Source organism: Rhea pennata, chromosome 1 (genome assembly GCF_028389875.1).
Source record: "Rhea pennata isolate bPtePen1 chromosome 1, bPtePen1.pri, whole genome shotgun sequence".
NCBI lineage: Eukaryota > Metazoa > Chordata > Aves > Rheiformes > Rheidae > Rhea > Rhea pennata.
The window spans coordinates 88,932,813-88,949,792 of record NC_084663.1 but is presented as its reverse complement, the minus strand read 5'-3'; the positions used below and the strand labels follow the sequence as shown (position 1 = coordinate 88,949,792).

The window sequence follows — 16,980 nt, the reverse complement described above, 5'->3', positions numbered from 1 at the left end:
TAACTATCATCAGGTATAACCTGGTTGAGTTCTCTATTAAAGCAAGAGCCACTACCACCACCACAGCTATAAAGGGTGCCTTTAAACATCTAACCATTGTGAAAAACAGTATCCAATAGAGGTCAGCCAGCAACAGAGCTGCAATGGCATTTCTTGTTTAAGACTATTATATCTGAGGCTTCAGTTGACACGTTTTGATCAACTACCCTGAGAAATACCTACCTGCACCAAGTAAGTATCAGCCCTTTAATAAGAAACATAAACTAGCATTCAAAGTTGAATTAAATGTCTACATGCAAATTCACTGGACCAAATAATTTGGAACTATGGCCCTAATCTTTCTCTCCTGCAATGAAGCACTGAGGAACCAAAATTTTACTTCAGACACACCAAGCTTTAAATACTACTTTGGAATACTTTCATGTACCAATTAACAGATTCAAGGTACCTACTTTAAGATCACAGGCAAAGGAGATGGCCCACTTGCAGATTTACCGCTTTTTATGCCCAAGCACAGCAGTCTCAGCAACACTACTACCACATCCCCTTACACTGACAAGGGTGACCCTTCCCATTACACAGAGAAGCAAATTTTTCCAAGTTTGTCCCTCAGAGAAGATGATAGCCTTTTTTTATTTTTTTAAAAAAGCAGTGACTCAGCTTACTAACAATGTTATGTTTGTGATCCTTTGGGCAGGTCTCTTCAGATGCTTTAGAAAATGCAAAAATGCCTGTAGCCTCATGGTAAGTTAAGACACCAAGCCTAGTTGCACCATTTTACAGCAGCAAAAGTCTAAGTAGGAACCAGCAGCGCCAGAAACAAGAATATCCAACCTTTCATCGAGCATCCCCACACACACCCCAAGCATAACCACCAAGCTTCTGTTTCTTAAGCATTAGGCCAGGCTCCAGGGGAATGGGAGAGCACAGCTCACAACAACTTGAGCAAAATCTCTTAAAAAGTTTTTTTTAAAAAAAATGTAAACCCTCACTCCTCTTCTCAGATGAGCAGGCCCTATCCTTCTTAAAACACGTACAAATCACTTATACGGCTGTTCCATTACATAGGCCCCCTATATGTTTTTTTCCTCGCTTGCTGAGCCTCAGCCTCCTGCGAAGGAGAGAAGGGCTACGCCCGCGGCCGCCCTACCTCCCCACAAGATGGCGGAAAGCCGCCGAGCCGACGCCGCGGCCAGGGGGAGGAGCTTCTCCGCCCTCCTGCCCTAAAGGCCCCACGCCGGGGGGCGTGGCCTCCCGCGCCCCGCCCCGCCCCGCGGGCCGGCCCGTCGCCATGGGAACGGTAGAGCGGCGCGGCGGCGCCGTGCGGGCGGCGCCATGAGCCGCGCGGTGACCGGGGCTGTGCGGGATCCGCTCCTCGGGGGCGCCGGCAGTCGCGGCCAAATGGCTCCCGGCCGGACCTTCGACTGCCTCTACGGTACCAGGCCCGGCTGGGAGCGGATGAGTCCTCCGCACCTCCCCCCCCCCCCAACGCCCGTGGGTCCCCGGTGGGGGGGGGAGGCCGCCCGCTGAGGGGAGCTTGATGTTGGGGGAGGGGCTGGGTGCTGTCGGAGGGGCTGCTGGAGGGGGCAGATCCGGAGGTAAAGCGTTAAGGTTGGCGGCAGTAACAAAGTGTCAGCGGTGAGGCGAGGCTTGGGACGGTTACACATCTGCCAGCGGGAGGAAAGCCAGCGCTGGTTCTTTATCTCGGAGGGAAGCATCCACTTCCACTGGTTACCGATGCACTGTGCTTCCTTTTCTCTTGTTCCTTTTCATCCTCGTCTTCTTTTTAAGTTGTCACTGCTTTCAAAGAAAGCAAGTTTTCTTCTCTCATACGCATGTCCCCCAGAGCAGCAGCATTTCAGCTCTGAGGCTCGTCTGTCTGATGGTGGAGTTTCTTTAATACAGAGACACATAATTCATTTTTTCACCTTCCTGGTTTGTTTTGTACTTTCTCATGGAAAGACTTTCAAAAGAGGGAAGTGAAGCCTGACTGATGTTCCATGCCAGTTTCTCCAATGTGAACTAATTCCATTTATTCACTTATATTTCAGACCCTCTGTATTCATTATCAAGTGAGAAGGACCATTCAAAAGCAAATGTCTGTGCTCAACTTATCTGGAATAAAGTGGTAGGTGTCAGCCAAAGACAGCTTACATCTGCTTTTACATTTCTGTGTATGCATGCACATGGCTAGAAACTTTGTTTCAGTCTCATCTCTAAGCTACTCTCTTAAAACAGCACAAACACAAAGCAAGGGAAGCAGTTATACCTAATACAACACTTAAGACAGTGACCAACAGTGATCACTGGCCTAGGATGACTGTAGCAGCAGCCTAGAAATGACCAGTTTTATGCCTATTTGCAGTTCCCTAAGTTGTCTTACCACTGTCTTTATTAAAGTATCTCTGGAGAAAAATAGCTGTTGTATGTTGTTAAGTTATAATAGAAGACCTGGACAATTGTTGGGCTGTTGTTCAAGTAGAACTGTTAAAATGTATTTTATGCAATGCCCCCTCACTTACTTTGGGATATACTTACATTGCTGCTCAAGGTTGCTTACTAAACCAGTGGCAATGGACAAAATGCTAACAGCCAAGCAGCCTGTAGCAAATTGCAAACCCATCCTAACTCTTCAGACCAGATTAGCACAGCTTAGCTTCCTAGCTAAGCCCTTAGCTGGTTGGCCCATACAGCTCCCTACTGCTTTGGCCCCACTGCTCAGTATCTGTCCTAGCTAGTTTTGAGCTACCTAGAACATGTCTGTGCGAGTTGCTTCACACCTTTCAGCTGCAGTGGTTGATGTCTGGATAGGATGTGTTTAGGTAAAATGACAAAGAAAGAAGACCTGGTACAACTGTACAGTGAATTGGATTTTAAACAAAGACTCCTGAAACTATGTGCTTGATTGAGCCTGCAAGGTGGATGTTCTGAACTCTGAAAATCCATTCCTGAACAGTGGGGAGAAATTTCCCAAGCAGCTTTCCAACAACAGAATCAAGAAACATTTCTTCAAAGGATGTTTCAGGATTTATCTTACTCAGCTATCCCAGGCTCTTCTGTATATAAATATGTATTCTATATATGAAAGAAAACGTGGTTGTCTGGCTGTACAGAGACACACACGGAGAGCTGGTAACTTGCCTGTCATTGCAGAGATCCTTGCAAAATGGCTATATAACAGTTCAGATCAGACAAAGTAGATCTACTGTCACTAAGTTTGTGTATGTCATAGGTGTAATGTTGCAGGTAGGTATGATGACAGACTCCGACTTACATAAAAAATGTTTTAAACATATGAATCAGCAAGTGCATAATATACAATACGAAATAGCATTATATAGACATAAATACGTCTATAGCGTCATGAGAGTGGACAGAGGTTGCAATAATTTTTAGATGACAAGTATTTCCAAACTCCTGAAAGTTGAATCCCTTTTCCAGAGACATAAGAATACAGTCTCATCTACAGCAAGCAGTCACTCATGACAGGTTGTATAGATCTTCGTAGTATGACACTTTCTTACTCTCTGATGAGATAGCGTACTTGAAATGTCACTGTTAACCTGTGTGCATCTGAGTTAGCACCCACTGAAGTGAAAGGGGCAATTCACAATTCAGTTCTGATTTCAGACTCTTCAGGAACTCAAACCAGTATAGCTACATCATTTACAATTGAGTCACAGTTCTGAAGATTTATTGGCAACCGTAAATTTAGAGGTTTAAGGCATATATGCCCAAGAAAATTAGTACTCAGTTGGAAGGATGTGGATTTTTAATGTGATAGCTTTGTATGCTAGCTCCCATGGAAAAAATTTTAGCAAATACTAGAATTGCTGTAGCATAAAATAGCATATTTTACTCTGTAAGTGGAATATGTTACTTCACTTCAGAGTGCGCAAAGTGTCCGGGAGTTAACATAGGGTAGCATGCTGGAAATTCACATCTTAGGTTACTGCACACTAACTTCCTCATGTAACAAAGTGTTAGGCTCTTGGATTTTGAGTAAAAGTTTAGACTCTGGAAAACAGCCAGAAGATACATCTGTGCATCTGCTGCTAGTCTGATGTGCTCCACATCTTGAGAAGTTCCATCTAACTAGCTGACATCATTTGTGTATGCCACCTTCTTTCTCCATATTGAATATGCAGTCCTGTAATTCACTGTAAGCTTTTCTATATACTGATCATGTGCACACACTTGCTAGCACCAGCTGAAATTCTGATCTCTTTAATACCATTTGAAATCACTGAATCAATGCCTCTCCTCTTTTGTGTCCACATGAACATTAGGTAAAGGTACCAATTTTCAGAAGCATGTTTAGCAGTCTCATCCATTTCCCTGGCTACAATATGTGCCTGGAAGGCAAAGATCCAGTGCCTCCATTTATTGACCGAAGATGGAGAGGGAGGGCTCAGCAATGCCTGGAAGCTCTTCAGCTGCTTGCTGTGTAAGTGTTCTGTGGCTGGATAATTTAAAACAAACATACAAACAAAACCAACAGAAACCCATGTATACTGAAGTGGAGATGACTGCATTTTGCTCCTACTTATATTTCTCTTGAAATTAAGAGATTGCAGCTGTTGTGGAGTACAGTTGTCCATCTGTTTCTTAGAGGGTGGATGTTACACATTCCTTCATCCCTATGCTGTCTGCTCTGCATCAGTTGCCAGGAAAGTGAACAGAGTTATTTCAACCTCTCATAGATAAGTTTTAAAGACTTTAGTTGACTCATGTGTGTTACTTCAGTGTAGCTGCTTCCTTTCAGTCCTCTGAAGCCACAGCTGGTTAGATTGCTGTTGCTGTTCATTCAAGTGTGCGTGGGGCACCACATCTTTAGTCCAGGGACTTCTTACTTAAACTTTCTTCTGGCACCACAATTAGTGTTTCTGATTCAGCAAGTATATAAGCACCCGTTCACATGTTTTGCTGCACCTTGGGTTTTTGAAGTCCTCTTATAGCTACTGCAGGCATCAGCCTGACTAGTTGTCAGAGTTTTTTTCTGCATTAACAAGCTAACTTTAGACCCTGGTCTTTTCGTATGATGTATTGCCCTGGGATCACTGGTGACTGAATTTTACTGTGTGCTTGATAGTAATCAAAGATGTTAAAGAGTGATATAGAGGATTTCCTACCTATTCCTGTTGAGTTTCTAAGGTATATTCTTATCATTTCTAAAATCAAAAAGAGTTTTGGGACGATTATTTTTCTAATTTTCAGCACTTCGTATTGCCCCCACCTGTGTGGCTTGTTATATTGTGCCTATGGCTCTGTAACAGGAACTTATTTGACATCTGACCTGCTTAAAAATGCATTAACATATCAATACATATTTGCAAAATGTCTTGCAATTACCAAAAAAAGAAAAATTTTCAAACTCTCTATATTTTCAAAAACTCTATTTCAAACTGTACTATTTGACAATGTTGCCAATATAAAAGATAATATTCCCCAGCTGTCTTCTTAGTAGTTGTGTTGCTTCTGCAAGGTTACCAGGAATAAATGCTCATTTGTATCAGCAAAGTCAGCAGATATAACTCAAGGACGTGCAAGAGGCAGGATCTGTGGAATAAAAAGGGCCTATTTCACTGGGTCCCGTTGCGCCTATAACTGTACCATAATAGGATGAACAGCTTATGCTAATAAAGTTAGATCATAAGAGTAAGTGCCCACCTGTGCTTAATGAAACACAAATCCATCTGGATGGAGCAGCACTCTGATATGCAAAGAGTCAGCTAGTGAAACTAGCCATCGGCTCAATTAACTCATCTGAATTACAAACGCAACTTTACAATAATAGGTTAATTAGAGCTAAGCAAGTATCTTAGGTTACAATGCTGCATCTTGAACCCTTCCCCTCTCTTGTTACGTGATATGAGTGAAAGTGCTGGGAAGAGATGACTTTAAACTTACCTTGGCAGTAAACTATATGTCACAGGAGGTTAATGAAGCATCTCACTGTATAGTATTTGCTATAGTAGGTAGTCATTCTATGGCTCCCCAATGGCCACAGCACAGCTCACAGGGCCATGCAGTGAGGTCTTTGAAGACAACTGATCTCAGCATGCAATTCTCTGTTTTGATCCCAGCTATAAAGCAAAACCATTCACTGTTACCCATATATCTGTAAATATGCCTCTGTGTTTAGAATTAGGCAGCAGCAACCAACCTTAGTACACAGAATCCGGTACATTTATGGTTAGGATTCTTGTAAGTTGTCAAAAGCAGTCTTGTGAAAAACATGATGTGCAGGACTTGCTATATATGCAGCTTAGGGGAATGATTTACCCTATGCCCTGACATGGGATTTTTTTTTCTTTTTTTTAAGAACTTCTGTCTCTTATCTTTAACTACCTTACAGATTGATAAGATTAAGACTGGAGTATAAAGTAGCTGTGAAAACAAATAGCAATCCTGATGCATAGCTTTCAATGAACTCAATTCTACCATTCACTGACTGCTATAATAGGCTTCATGGTCTTCCAAACCTTAAACATAAAGAAAAACTTCCAGGATGTTGTAATGAAAAAGTCTTTAAATTAAAGAAAACCCTCCAGGATGTTGTAGTAAAAATGAGAAAATGTGAAGATGTGCTTACTTCTCCCTACTACCAATAAAAGTATTTGACTTTACAAGGTCCAGCATTTACAAGTGGTTCTTTTCATGACAGGCTCATAAAAAGTTTTATTAAAGACAGTAGATGACCAATTTCTCCCATGGACAATATGGAACATCCATAAAGTATAAAACTATCTTGCTGTATATAAAAGTATGAAAAAATGCAAAATACAATTGTATACATATAGGGATTGTGAAATTTGTAATATGTATGTTTTGATTGTGCAAGTAGAGAAAGAAAAACTAAATATTAAAGTATAAAGCAAAAAGTCAGAACTGCTCTGAACATGCTTCTTAAATAATAGTAAGGAATCCTATATTTTGACTTTTAGAGCTCAACCTTCTCTTCAGATACCTCACATTGTGTATGAAGATCCTGAAGTCTGTGGAAGAAATCGCTATAAATACTTTGGACGGTAAGGAATGAATGGATTTGATGCAGAGTTTAGAATCCTGCTTTTGTGCAGTTTAAAGAGAATCTAAATAAATGTCAAAACCCCCCTCCCCCCCCCCTTTTTTGTCAGTTCCACGATCATTGGTATAGAAAATCTAAATAATAACCAAATCTTTTATCAAAAGGTCTTTTTACATTCACACTATCTCAGAATTTTCAGGTAATGATTTAGTGAATAATCAAAAGTAGTGAGCATTCTGCACTTAATAGTTATTTGTAGAAAGCCTTAAGCTGTAGATCCTCCTACACAAAGGCAGATGCTCACCAAAGCCATTGTAGTTCTCTAGACTTCTGGAAATGTGCCTTCCTAAGATGTAACCTTTAAATCCTGGTTTCTGCCATGGACAGGAGCAAAGGGAATCCTAGATTAACTTTTCATCAATGATGTCCTCTGCTGCAGAAAGCTCCTTCCAGAATTCACTGCAGTTCAGCACTGAACTCAAGATCTCAACCAACAGTTAACACACAAACATTCTCAACTTAGTCATATGTAGTTTGAGTTACACTCACTAGCAGAGTCAGCAGACAGAACTTTATTTAAGAGCATGTGCATTATGCTGTTGTCCAGCATGTCCACTTCTAAATACCGATACAAATAAATAAATAAATAAATAAATAAAATAAAATAAATCTAAGTTTAAAAAAATGAATTAGTGTTCTTTATGGCAATTTTAGCAAAAGAATGACAAAGATTATTTTATCTTCTGCAATTTGAAGCTTTAAAGCTGAGAGGTTTAAAGTCTCTCAGAGACTAAGGAAAATTGATAGTGAATTGCAATATGCAAATTATAATAATTCCTAAGAAGGAATTATTAATATGAATACTTCATCTTTGAGCCCATATCATTTTCAGGGTACTTCAGGAATTACTACAGAGAAGGAAAGAATCAAATTAGTTAAGTCCAAAATGGCTTACCTTATAAGCTGAATATAGGAATTGCATTTTAGGATTTCAAGAAGTTATAAAACAACCTCCTCCCCCTCAAAAAAGTCAATTGATTAGTGAAATCCATGCATATGTAGAATTCTGTGAGCACACTCAAAACTAACCTCTTTTAATTATTGCCTTGTTTTTCAATTCTAATTTAAAGTAGAACAAGATTTTAGCAACTGTTTTGTTGTGAGTGTCAGGCACTCAGGACATTTCTCTGTCACCTACAAGCAACATGGAATTCCACTTCCAAACACATTAAATTATTGGTCTCTGGCTGTAGCCTCTTCTGCAGCATTAGCTGTTAAACTTAGGCCAATAAACTCATCAAACAGTAATTCTGAAACAGTGAGACAATATAGTCTTGAGAATTTTCCCATCTTTAATTTATGTAGAAATTTATTAAGTCTTTAAAGAGTACTCATGCAGGACTGCATACTGCTATAGAGCACACTCAACTATATAACTCTGATAGGGTCCATCCCTTTTGATGGCAGCTTGCTGTTAGGTTGCCTTCATTTTAACATCGATTTGCACCCTTTGAAGGAGGACATGAGAAACACTGGACTAGGTCATTTCTAAAAGGTCTCATGCACACCTTTTGTGTTAAGTCACCCTTCCCCCTTCCCCACATTGCTCCTTAGCTGTGAAAATTCTTTTATATACAGAAATATACCCCACATGCAGATACAGAACCTCAGCTGTGACAAATCAGCATTGAAGTTAGTGTACTACAGTTTTTCTAAACCATAACAGTATTTTGTGCTCATGGCTGTTGTCTTACATCTGTGTTCTCTCATTTCAGACCTCTCATCCCTTTTAATAAGCCGTTTCCACTAAATGTTTCCTATGCAATGCCAAAGTAAGTAGTGAGTTCTAGAGCAGCATTGTTTTAATGGGACACATCTAGCCAAAAAATGATTGGTTAGCTGTTTAGTTAGTGACCAATATTTTTCCTAATGAACCAATAGAAAGAACTTTTTAAGAGATAAGAGGGACTTTGTTAGCTATTGTGAATCCCCGAGAAAACAGGGGACTGCCTAATTCAGAGTTTGCTTGAAGAAAAGTAGAGCCTTGTGAGTAAAAGGCAGATCTATGTATGTCTCAAGAATGTTACAATTATGAAGCTTGAAATAAACTGCCAAGTGTCTCTAAATCCTAGAAGAGATACTGATACAAAGAAGATTCTCCAATACAGCAATACTGTTGGACATTCTTCTGATATTTTATTACAGTCTCTGTAATAGTTGCAATACTGTTCAATGGTACAGAGCATCCATGAAGTAATCTAATGTGGTTTTCAGTGGGGATCAAATTTTGAGGGAACATAAGCAGATTCAGTTCCAAGTAGAGTCAGTGGAAGCTGTATTTGCTTACACAAGAACTGAACTTTGTTCTGGAGATGTGAGAAAGAAAAACATGAAAGATAAACTAAAGCAATCCTACTTCATCTTACATTAGCCATTAGTTGCTTTTCCTACATCAATATTAAAAGCAAGTTTAGCGTGTATACATAGGGAACATGTAAAATTTTAAGAGAGCTGAGACCACAAGATTTCTGGATTGCTTACCTAGGGAGGGAGGGAGCCAAAGGGCTCAGTGTGGCCTCAGTCTGCTTTTACTAAAGATAATAGAGTTAACATCAATGGGAACGATGTTAAGGTAAAAGAAAGCACATTTGAATATCCTACCTTTGACTTAGTGTTTTAATTTAGATTTTTTTTTAATGAATGTGACAAATGTTCTTCCATCTTGCATCTTTTTTTTTCTTAGGACAGAGCCCTATGTTTATTCAGCTACCAGAAATGGCAGGGTCTTTGGTCCCCAGTTACGAACTCTGGGTACACAGACAGATTACAGGGATGGTGAAGCCCAGACTGACCCCTATTCCCCTGAATATGTAGTTGTCTCTGGCTCAGTCCCTGAACTTCTGACACTTGCTACTCTCACTTGGGGTGAGTTATGAAATCAAGATAGATACATTATTAAAATAATGTTAATACTGCCTTGTTTAGCAGGAAGTTCTCTTTTTTTTGGTGTCAGGTTTCAAGTCTATTGCCTGCTTTGACAATCCTCTGTTTTCTTGTTTTGGAGTACATTATTTTTATATTCTTAAACTAGATGTTTACCTACTTAATAGCACTATTCTGGGGCCTTTCATAAGGAGGTTTGAGATCTTTCAATATAAAAAGGTCATATATTTTACCAATGCCAACTAGTAGAGGTTTTCCATTTACCTGCTGTTAGTCAGCTATTCTGAGTCAACATTAATAAGGAAATAGTAAGAATACTGCTCTTCTAGAACACACCTGTGATCCTCCTGTCCTAGTGTCCTGCCTTCAAGAGTGATGGATACTGGATGCCAAAGAAAGTACTGATTCTCAGAATGTATCTACTTGGAAAAAAGAAGCTTTTCGTCCATTCCATCCTACAGTAGAGGAATGAACAGCCAGTGTTAAATGTCAACTAAATAATAGCAACCGCAGATCATACCATCCTATATATTTTAAATTTTTACTGGCCTTGGAAGTATTTACTTCTGTCTGTTGTCAATTCTGCTCGTGTTCAACATATGGGCTTGTGCCCTTCCAACCCTCTAGTACTTTAGTGCACTGGTGGTGGATATTGGCTGGATTTACCATTCTTCTAAAGAGCTACTGGGTTTTTTTTGTCCCTGTAAGGTCGAGGGCTACCAGCAGGACTAGCCGAGGTGGAGATGATTGAACGTGCCCGGGAAAAACGAGCTTGGGAAGCAACTCTTCCACCCCTGGACAATGCCTCCCAAATTGCAAAGAGGAGGAAAATGATGGATGATATGGAGAAGAAGGAGTGGGCCTTTAGAGAACAGGAAATAGAAAAGTAAGAGTCTAATTATACATTTTACTCTTTTTAATTATCAGCTGAATAGAGAAGGAACAAGAAGGTTTAGGGGCTGGCTGGAGGGGTGCAAGCTTTTTACTTTTGTGAATTTTTTTTTAATGGAAATCCACTGATTTTGGGAAGGAATATTTTTGTTGGATTTAATATGAGGCACAATACTTCTCACTAGTGATAAGCTCCCTTCTAAAAATGAAAGATTAACTATGATATGCAACATGAACTATTTGTGAAGTATTCAACTGGGATGTAGGATTTGATGATGACAGCACTGCACAGAACACTAGACAGTACTGTAGTTCACGCCTGGCCTTTCTTTCCCTTGCAGGTTGCAGGAGGTTCGACTGGAAGTCTTAAAGAAGCTGCTGTGGAGGAGAGAGGAGAAGCAGAATGAGTTGAATGTCAAGTGCTTGGATGCCCACTGGCAAAATTATCAAAAGGCTAAAGAAGAGAAAGTAAAAAAAAATCAGCATGAGTGTGCACTGAGTAAGTTGGAGAACCAGGAAGGCAGAATTACGAGTCTTAGTTTTCAGATAAGCCATTTCTGTTTACATAAGGCTGCAGTCTTGGTTCAAAACAAAACAGGTAGCATCCACAGTGTAGATATGCATAGCCAGCATTTGTTCTGATCAAACAAACAAATCAAGTTTTACAACAAAAGCCTTTGGATGTTTCCTAAGAGGAGGCTTTTTCAGAATTACTTGTTTGAAGAACCTTCTCACATTTATATTTCCTTTTTAGTGGTCAGAAAACTGATAGCTAAGAGGAAGAACGTGGGAGGGAAGCTGGAGAGACGAGATATCATCACAGACTATGCTGACTTTGCATCACAAACACATGCTCCTTTGTCTAGAATTGGTTATTTCCCAGACAACCATTCTGAACGCTACATGGTAAAAAACTACTATCTTAACACATTTGCAGGTAAAGCATTTTGAAAAACTTAATTTGTATTAGGTATTTGTTACAACAAAACTCTGATTTTCTCTCCCCACTACTCCAATACATACCCTGTGTTTCTTAGGATTGTGTCAGCTGGAAGCATCTCTCCCAGATTCTGTCACCCAAGTCCAGATTAACGCTCCAAAACCTAAATGCACTACCACTAAGACTGGATTTATTAAAAGATCAGCAAGGCTAGAGGCAGAGTTGGCACAAGTTCACCAGGTATGGAGCTGCAATACATGCAGTTAACCACTGAGGAAAGAAGTGCCTTATTTGCATCTACAATCACAGTATTTGTAAATTACATGTACTTTTAAACATGCTACTTGTGATGCTGTTGAGGATTGCCTTTTTTAAAACCAAGCCTGTTTTTACTGGCTGAAATATTGCTAAAAATATCTAATGTCATTTGTAAAGCTTGGCAGCTTTGACTTATGCTTTCTTTGGTTAAGAAATATTTCATAATCAGAAATAGTGTATATAGCTTTCTTGTTTTAGTGTAATTTAGTAATACTTTCTCTGTTCACACACTGACTTTCTACTAATGAATTTTAAATTGAAATCTTGTTCTGAAAGAACAATCATATTGTCTCAAACTTAAATTCCCTTGGATCCTGTAAAAGATGAAGTGTTGCATCTGACTGTAATTCAGAAGGAAAACTTGCAAAGAAAAAACTTCAGTGCTGCAGGAAATTTTCAAGAACTAATGACATTAGTTCACTACAGACTTGGAGAAGAAGACACAGCATTATTGAATGGCTTTGAGTTGGTGGGGTTTTTTATAAAATCAAAGTAGTGACCTTATATAATCATGATCAGAACACTTGTGGCAGTTTTTATAGGCAGCAGAATGTTAGCCTGAGCTTTCAGGGCTGAATTACCATTACAACAATTGCGTTCTGCCTGTTCAATGTACTTGCCATGGTTTGCAAGACTGCAGTAGAAGGTCTAAACTGTAGTCACTGATAAGAGGTAGGCCCTAGTGCTGGCTGCTCACATAATAATGTTTCTTCTAAGAGAAACTGATAGCCAAAGGGAAGATGAAGGGCAGAACAAAAGCAGAATATACTGTATATTTTCTTCTGTAATAGATCACCAGGGCTACACTGATATATACCAGCAGAGATCCTAGTATAATTAAGCCTCCTTTACCTTCCTCACAAAGTTAAAAATGTCTATTCTTTTAAAATCACAAAACATTTCCATTGCAGAGGTTGTTGATAAATCTTGTTTAACTGCTGTCGTTAGATACTGAGATGTAGAAATCAGACTCATCAGCCCAGAAAAGCTGAAAGTTGTGACATTGCGAAAGACCCAGATTGCCTCAACTACAGTAAGGCTTTAATAAACCTTCTGTTCAGAGCAATAAGAGAAAAAAAATCAGTTTTATCTTAGCAGTCATCTTACAGGATTTCAAGCATTACTGCTCTAATTAGCCCTGGGGTTCTACAGTGACAGTATGGGTCATTTCTCCCATCAGAGTCTTTTGCTGCTTTAGTTTGGTGGCTGTAGCACCTTTTGGCTTAGCAGGCCCCATCTGGCAGGTCCACCTCATAAGCTACAGGAGTTGTTGAGAAGTGGGCAGTGTAGGGAGTAGAGTATCTGAGTTAAGAGTTTAGTATTTGAAAGGACAGCTGTCTGACCAGTTGGCATTACTAGCCCCAGTCCTGCCCACAGCTTCCTCTGGTACACAAAATATGAAAGAAGTTTAAAGCCAGCAATTAGGGATCATCTCTGAATGGCACTGGATTGCTTTGCATTATTTCTATAGTGGAGCAGTTGGACCAGTTTTCTCTTCAAAAACCTCTTTTTAGTGCTGCCCTAGCACTCTCTTAATCTAAAAATTTTGTCCCATAATCCTAGAAATAGAGCAGAACACTAGAAAATTCAGAGCGTACACTATGATGTAGCTATGGAATGAGTTTCTTTCATTTTCTGCTGTTAATCTGACAAAGCTGGAGGTGGCAAAGAGAAGAGAAATGCTAGATTTTGGCTTCAGAAGTAATTACTTTTAATCAAGGAAATTTCCAAAGCTTACTTTTCTGGCCAAAAAAGTGGCAAGATGGATTGGTCTTCCTCATTATGTTCCTCTTGTTTTGCCATACTACAGGTTTTCCTAAGGTTAGGGCTGCAAAGAGAGACAAGAGAATATCCAGGGAGTTACAGAAAGGATCATTGTCCGATTAAGAATAAAATCATCTTCCTCTAGATTTGAAACTAATCCCAAAAAGAAGTGATTTTAGAAGCAGGCTTTTTGAGGAGTATCCTGAAACCTTTTGCAAGAATATTATTTATACTCGTGTTCTTCAAATAATTCTCTAAAACAGGAGAACATGAGAGAAACAGGAGTAACCTAGGATTTACAGAAAAAAAAAAAACATGAACTACATCTTTAACCAGGTCTGTAAAAGGATAAGAAAAGCTAGTTTCTAGACAGAGGAGATGCTGATGCTTTAGGGAATGTAAATGAGCCATTACAGCCTTACATGAAACTCCGAGAAATTCATTTAGTTCAAAAAGAGATAGCATACTACAGCTAATTACTATAGGAAAAAATGCAGCTAGACACCTGAATATACCAAGGAACAGAGGAGATACTAGAGAAATGCCTATTTAAAATAATGCATGAATTCAGGCTGACTTTGTACATGCTGGTGACCCAAAAGTGGTTAAGTGTCAGGTAGTTTCAAAATGCTAAATCAGGATAATGCCAGAACAACAAATCTTTCACCGTAGAATTAAGCGCAACTCTCATCATGTCTGTTTTCCTTTGTGTTGTTGCTGAAAGGAAGTGGAGAAGTAAGAGGGCCCAGAATATCTGTGGAGAAAATCTGTGCCAACTTCAAAGAGCAGGAAAACATGTTCAAGAACAGATCTCCAACACACTGTTAGTTGGCTCATACTCAGACAAGCTTTAAGATGTATTATGTCATTCCAAATCAGCCAAGACTCAACACCCCTGGTGCATTGCTAAGTAGGTACCCAGGCTGTCCTTGATGACCTCACCTTCTTTTCTTCTTGGGCAAAAAGCAAGAAAGAGAACCATGACTGTACACTCAAGTGCTACACATGAGAATGTGTGTGGCCTCTTGGGAAAAAGAGAAGATTAAAGAGTAGATAAAGAAGAAACCAAAGCATGACTTCACTGCTAAGAGCAGCCCTCAAGAATCCTAGAGCCTGGAGACGAGAGGGAAAGTCTGGAGAAAGGAAGACTTTCCTTTGGTTGAGGAGGATAGGATTAAAGATCTTCTGGGCAAGCTTGACATCCACAGATCCAGGTACTGAGGGAGCTGGCGGATGTTGTTGCCAGGCCGCTCTCCATCGTCTTTGAAAGCTCCTGGAGAACTGGAGAGGTGCCTAAGGGCTGGAAGAAAGCCAATGTCACTCCAGTCTTCAAAAAGGGCAAGAAGGAGGATCTAGGCAACTATAGGCTGGTCAGCCTCCATCCCTGCTAAGGTGATGGAACAGCCCATTCTGGATGTCATCTCCAGACATATGGAGGAAAAGAAGGTGATCAGGAGTAGCCAGATGGATTCACCAAGGGGAAATCCTGCTTAACCAATCTGATAGCCTTCTATGATGGAATGGCTGGCTGGGGAGATGAGGGAAGAGCAGTGGATGTTGTGTACCTTGACTTCAGCAAGGCTTTTGACACTGTCTCCCATAACGTCCTTGTAGGCAAGCTCAGGAAGTGTGGGTTAGATGAGTGGACAGTGAAGTGGATTGAGAACTGGCTGAATGGCAGAGCTCAGAGGGTCGTCATCAATGGCGTGGAGTCTAGTTGGAGGCCTGTGACTAGTGGAGTTCCCCAGGGCCCAGTACTGGGTCCCATCCTGTTCAATTTTTTCATCAATGACCTGGATGAGGGGACTGAGTGCCTCCTCAGCAAGTCTGCTGATGATACCAAGCTGGGAGGAGTGGCTGATACACCCGAGGGCTGTGCTGCCATTCAGAGAGACCTGGACAGGCTGGAGAGCTGGGTGGAGAGGAACCTCATGAGGTTCAACACGGGCAAGTGCAGAGTCCTGCACCTAGGGAGGAATAACCCTAGGCACCAGTACGAGCTGGGGGCTGACCTTCTGGAGAGCAGCTTTGCAGAGAAGGACCTGGGAGTGCTGGTGGATGACAAGTTGACCATGGCCAGCAATGTGGCCTTGTGGCCAAGAAGGCCGACGGTATCCTGGGGTGCATTAGGAAGAGTGTTGCCAGCAGGTCAAGGAGGTGATCCTGCCCCTCTACTCAGCCCTGGGGAGGCCTCATCTTGAGTATTGCCTCCAGTTCTGGGCTGCCCAGTACAAGAGAGACATGGAGCTACTGGAGAGAGTCCAGCGCAGGACTACGAAGATGATCAGAGGGCTGGAGCATCTGCCCTACGAGGAACAGCTGCGAGAACTGGGCCTCTTCAGCCTGGGGAAGAGAAAACTGAGGGGGGATCTTATCAGTGTGTTTAAGTACCTAAAAGGAGGAAGTCAAGAGGATGGAGCTAAACTCTTTTCAGTTGTCCCATGCGACAGGACAAGAGGCAATGGGCACAAACTGAACCACAGGAAGTTCCGCCTGAATGTGAGGAGGAATGTCTTCACTGTGAGAGTGACGGAGCACTGGCACAGGTTGCCCAGAGAGGCTGTGGAGTCTCCTTCTCTCGAGATATTCAAGGCCTGCCTGGATGCAACCCTGTCTAATACGCCTTAGGTGACCCTGCTTGAGCAGGTGGTTGGACTAGATGATCTCCAGGGGTGCCTTGCAACCTTACTGACTCTGTGATTCTATGATTCTGTGATTTCTCTGAATGGAGAGTGAGTTCCCAAGCCACTCTTCTGTCAAGACTTCTGCTTCTGTTAGTGGCCAGCAAAGAAGCTAAAGGGTATGGCCAAAAGCAAGAATGTTATTTGCTCTTTGTGTCATTCGCCGAGAAATGAAAGGGATGTGAAAGATCTAGGTAGTCCTTCACTGTCCAGTCCGATCAGATTATACCGTGACTCAAAACCGATTACATGGAAGAAGTAAAATTGTGTCACTTATCCCAGAAAAATTAGAGTGCAATATGTAGGTGGTGCCATTTAAACTATGTTGATTTAGTACACATTTAATTTTCCTTCTTTAAAAAAAAAAAGTTTTAAGAAAGTATTGCACGAAGATTCTTTAGTCTCAATCTCTA

General features: G+C 40.8%; 1 protein-coding gene across 1 annotated transcript in view; it reads left to right on the top strand.

The window, feature by feature from the left end:
• The first annotated feature begins 4,298 nt into the window (after positions 1 to 4,298).
• The window catches only part of CFAP91 (cilia and flagella associated protein 91), a 28,606-nt gene continuing 15,924 nt past the window's right edge, over positions 4,299 to 16,980 (top strand). Inside the window, exons 1-8 of the mRNA XM_062572861.1 lie at positions 4,299 to 4,447; positions 6,948 to 7,031; positions 8,806 to 8,862; positions 9,774 to 9,955; positions 10,682 to 10,859; positions 11,206 to 11,363; positions 11,619 to 11,801; positions 11,902 to 12,044. Coding sequence (XP_062428845.1) covers positions 4,314 to 4,447; positions 6,948 to 7,031; positions 8,806 to 8,862; positions 9,774 to 9,955; positions 10,682 to 10,859; positions 11,206 to 11,363; positions 11,619 to 11,801; positions 11,902 to 12,044 — 1,119 coding nt within the window. The 5' untranslated portion in view covers positions 4,299 to 4,313. The remainder of the gene's footprint in view (positions 4,448 to 6,947; positions 7,032 to 8,805; positions 8,863 to 9,773; positions 9,956 to 10,681; positions 10,860 to 11,205; positions 11,364 to 11,618; positions 11,802 to 11,901; positions 12,045 to 16,980) is intronic.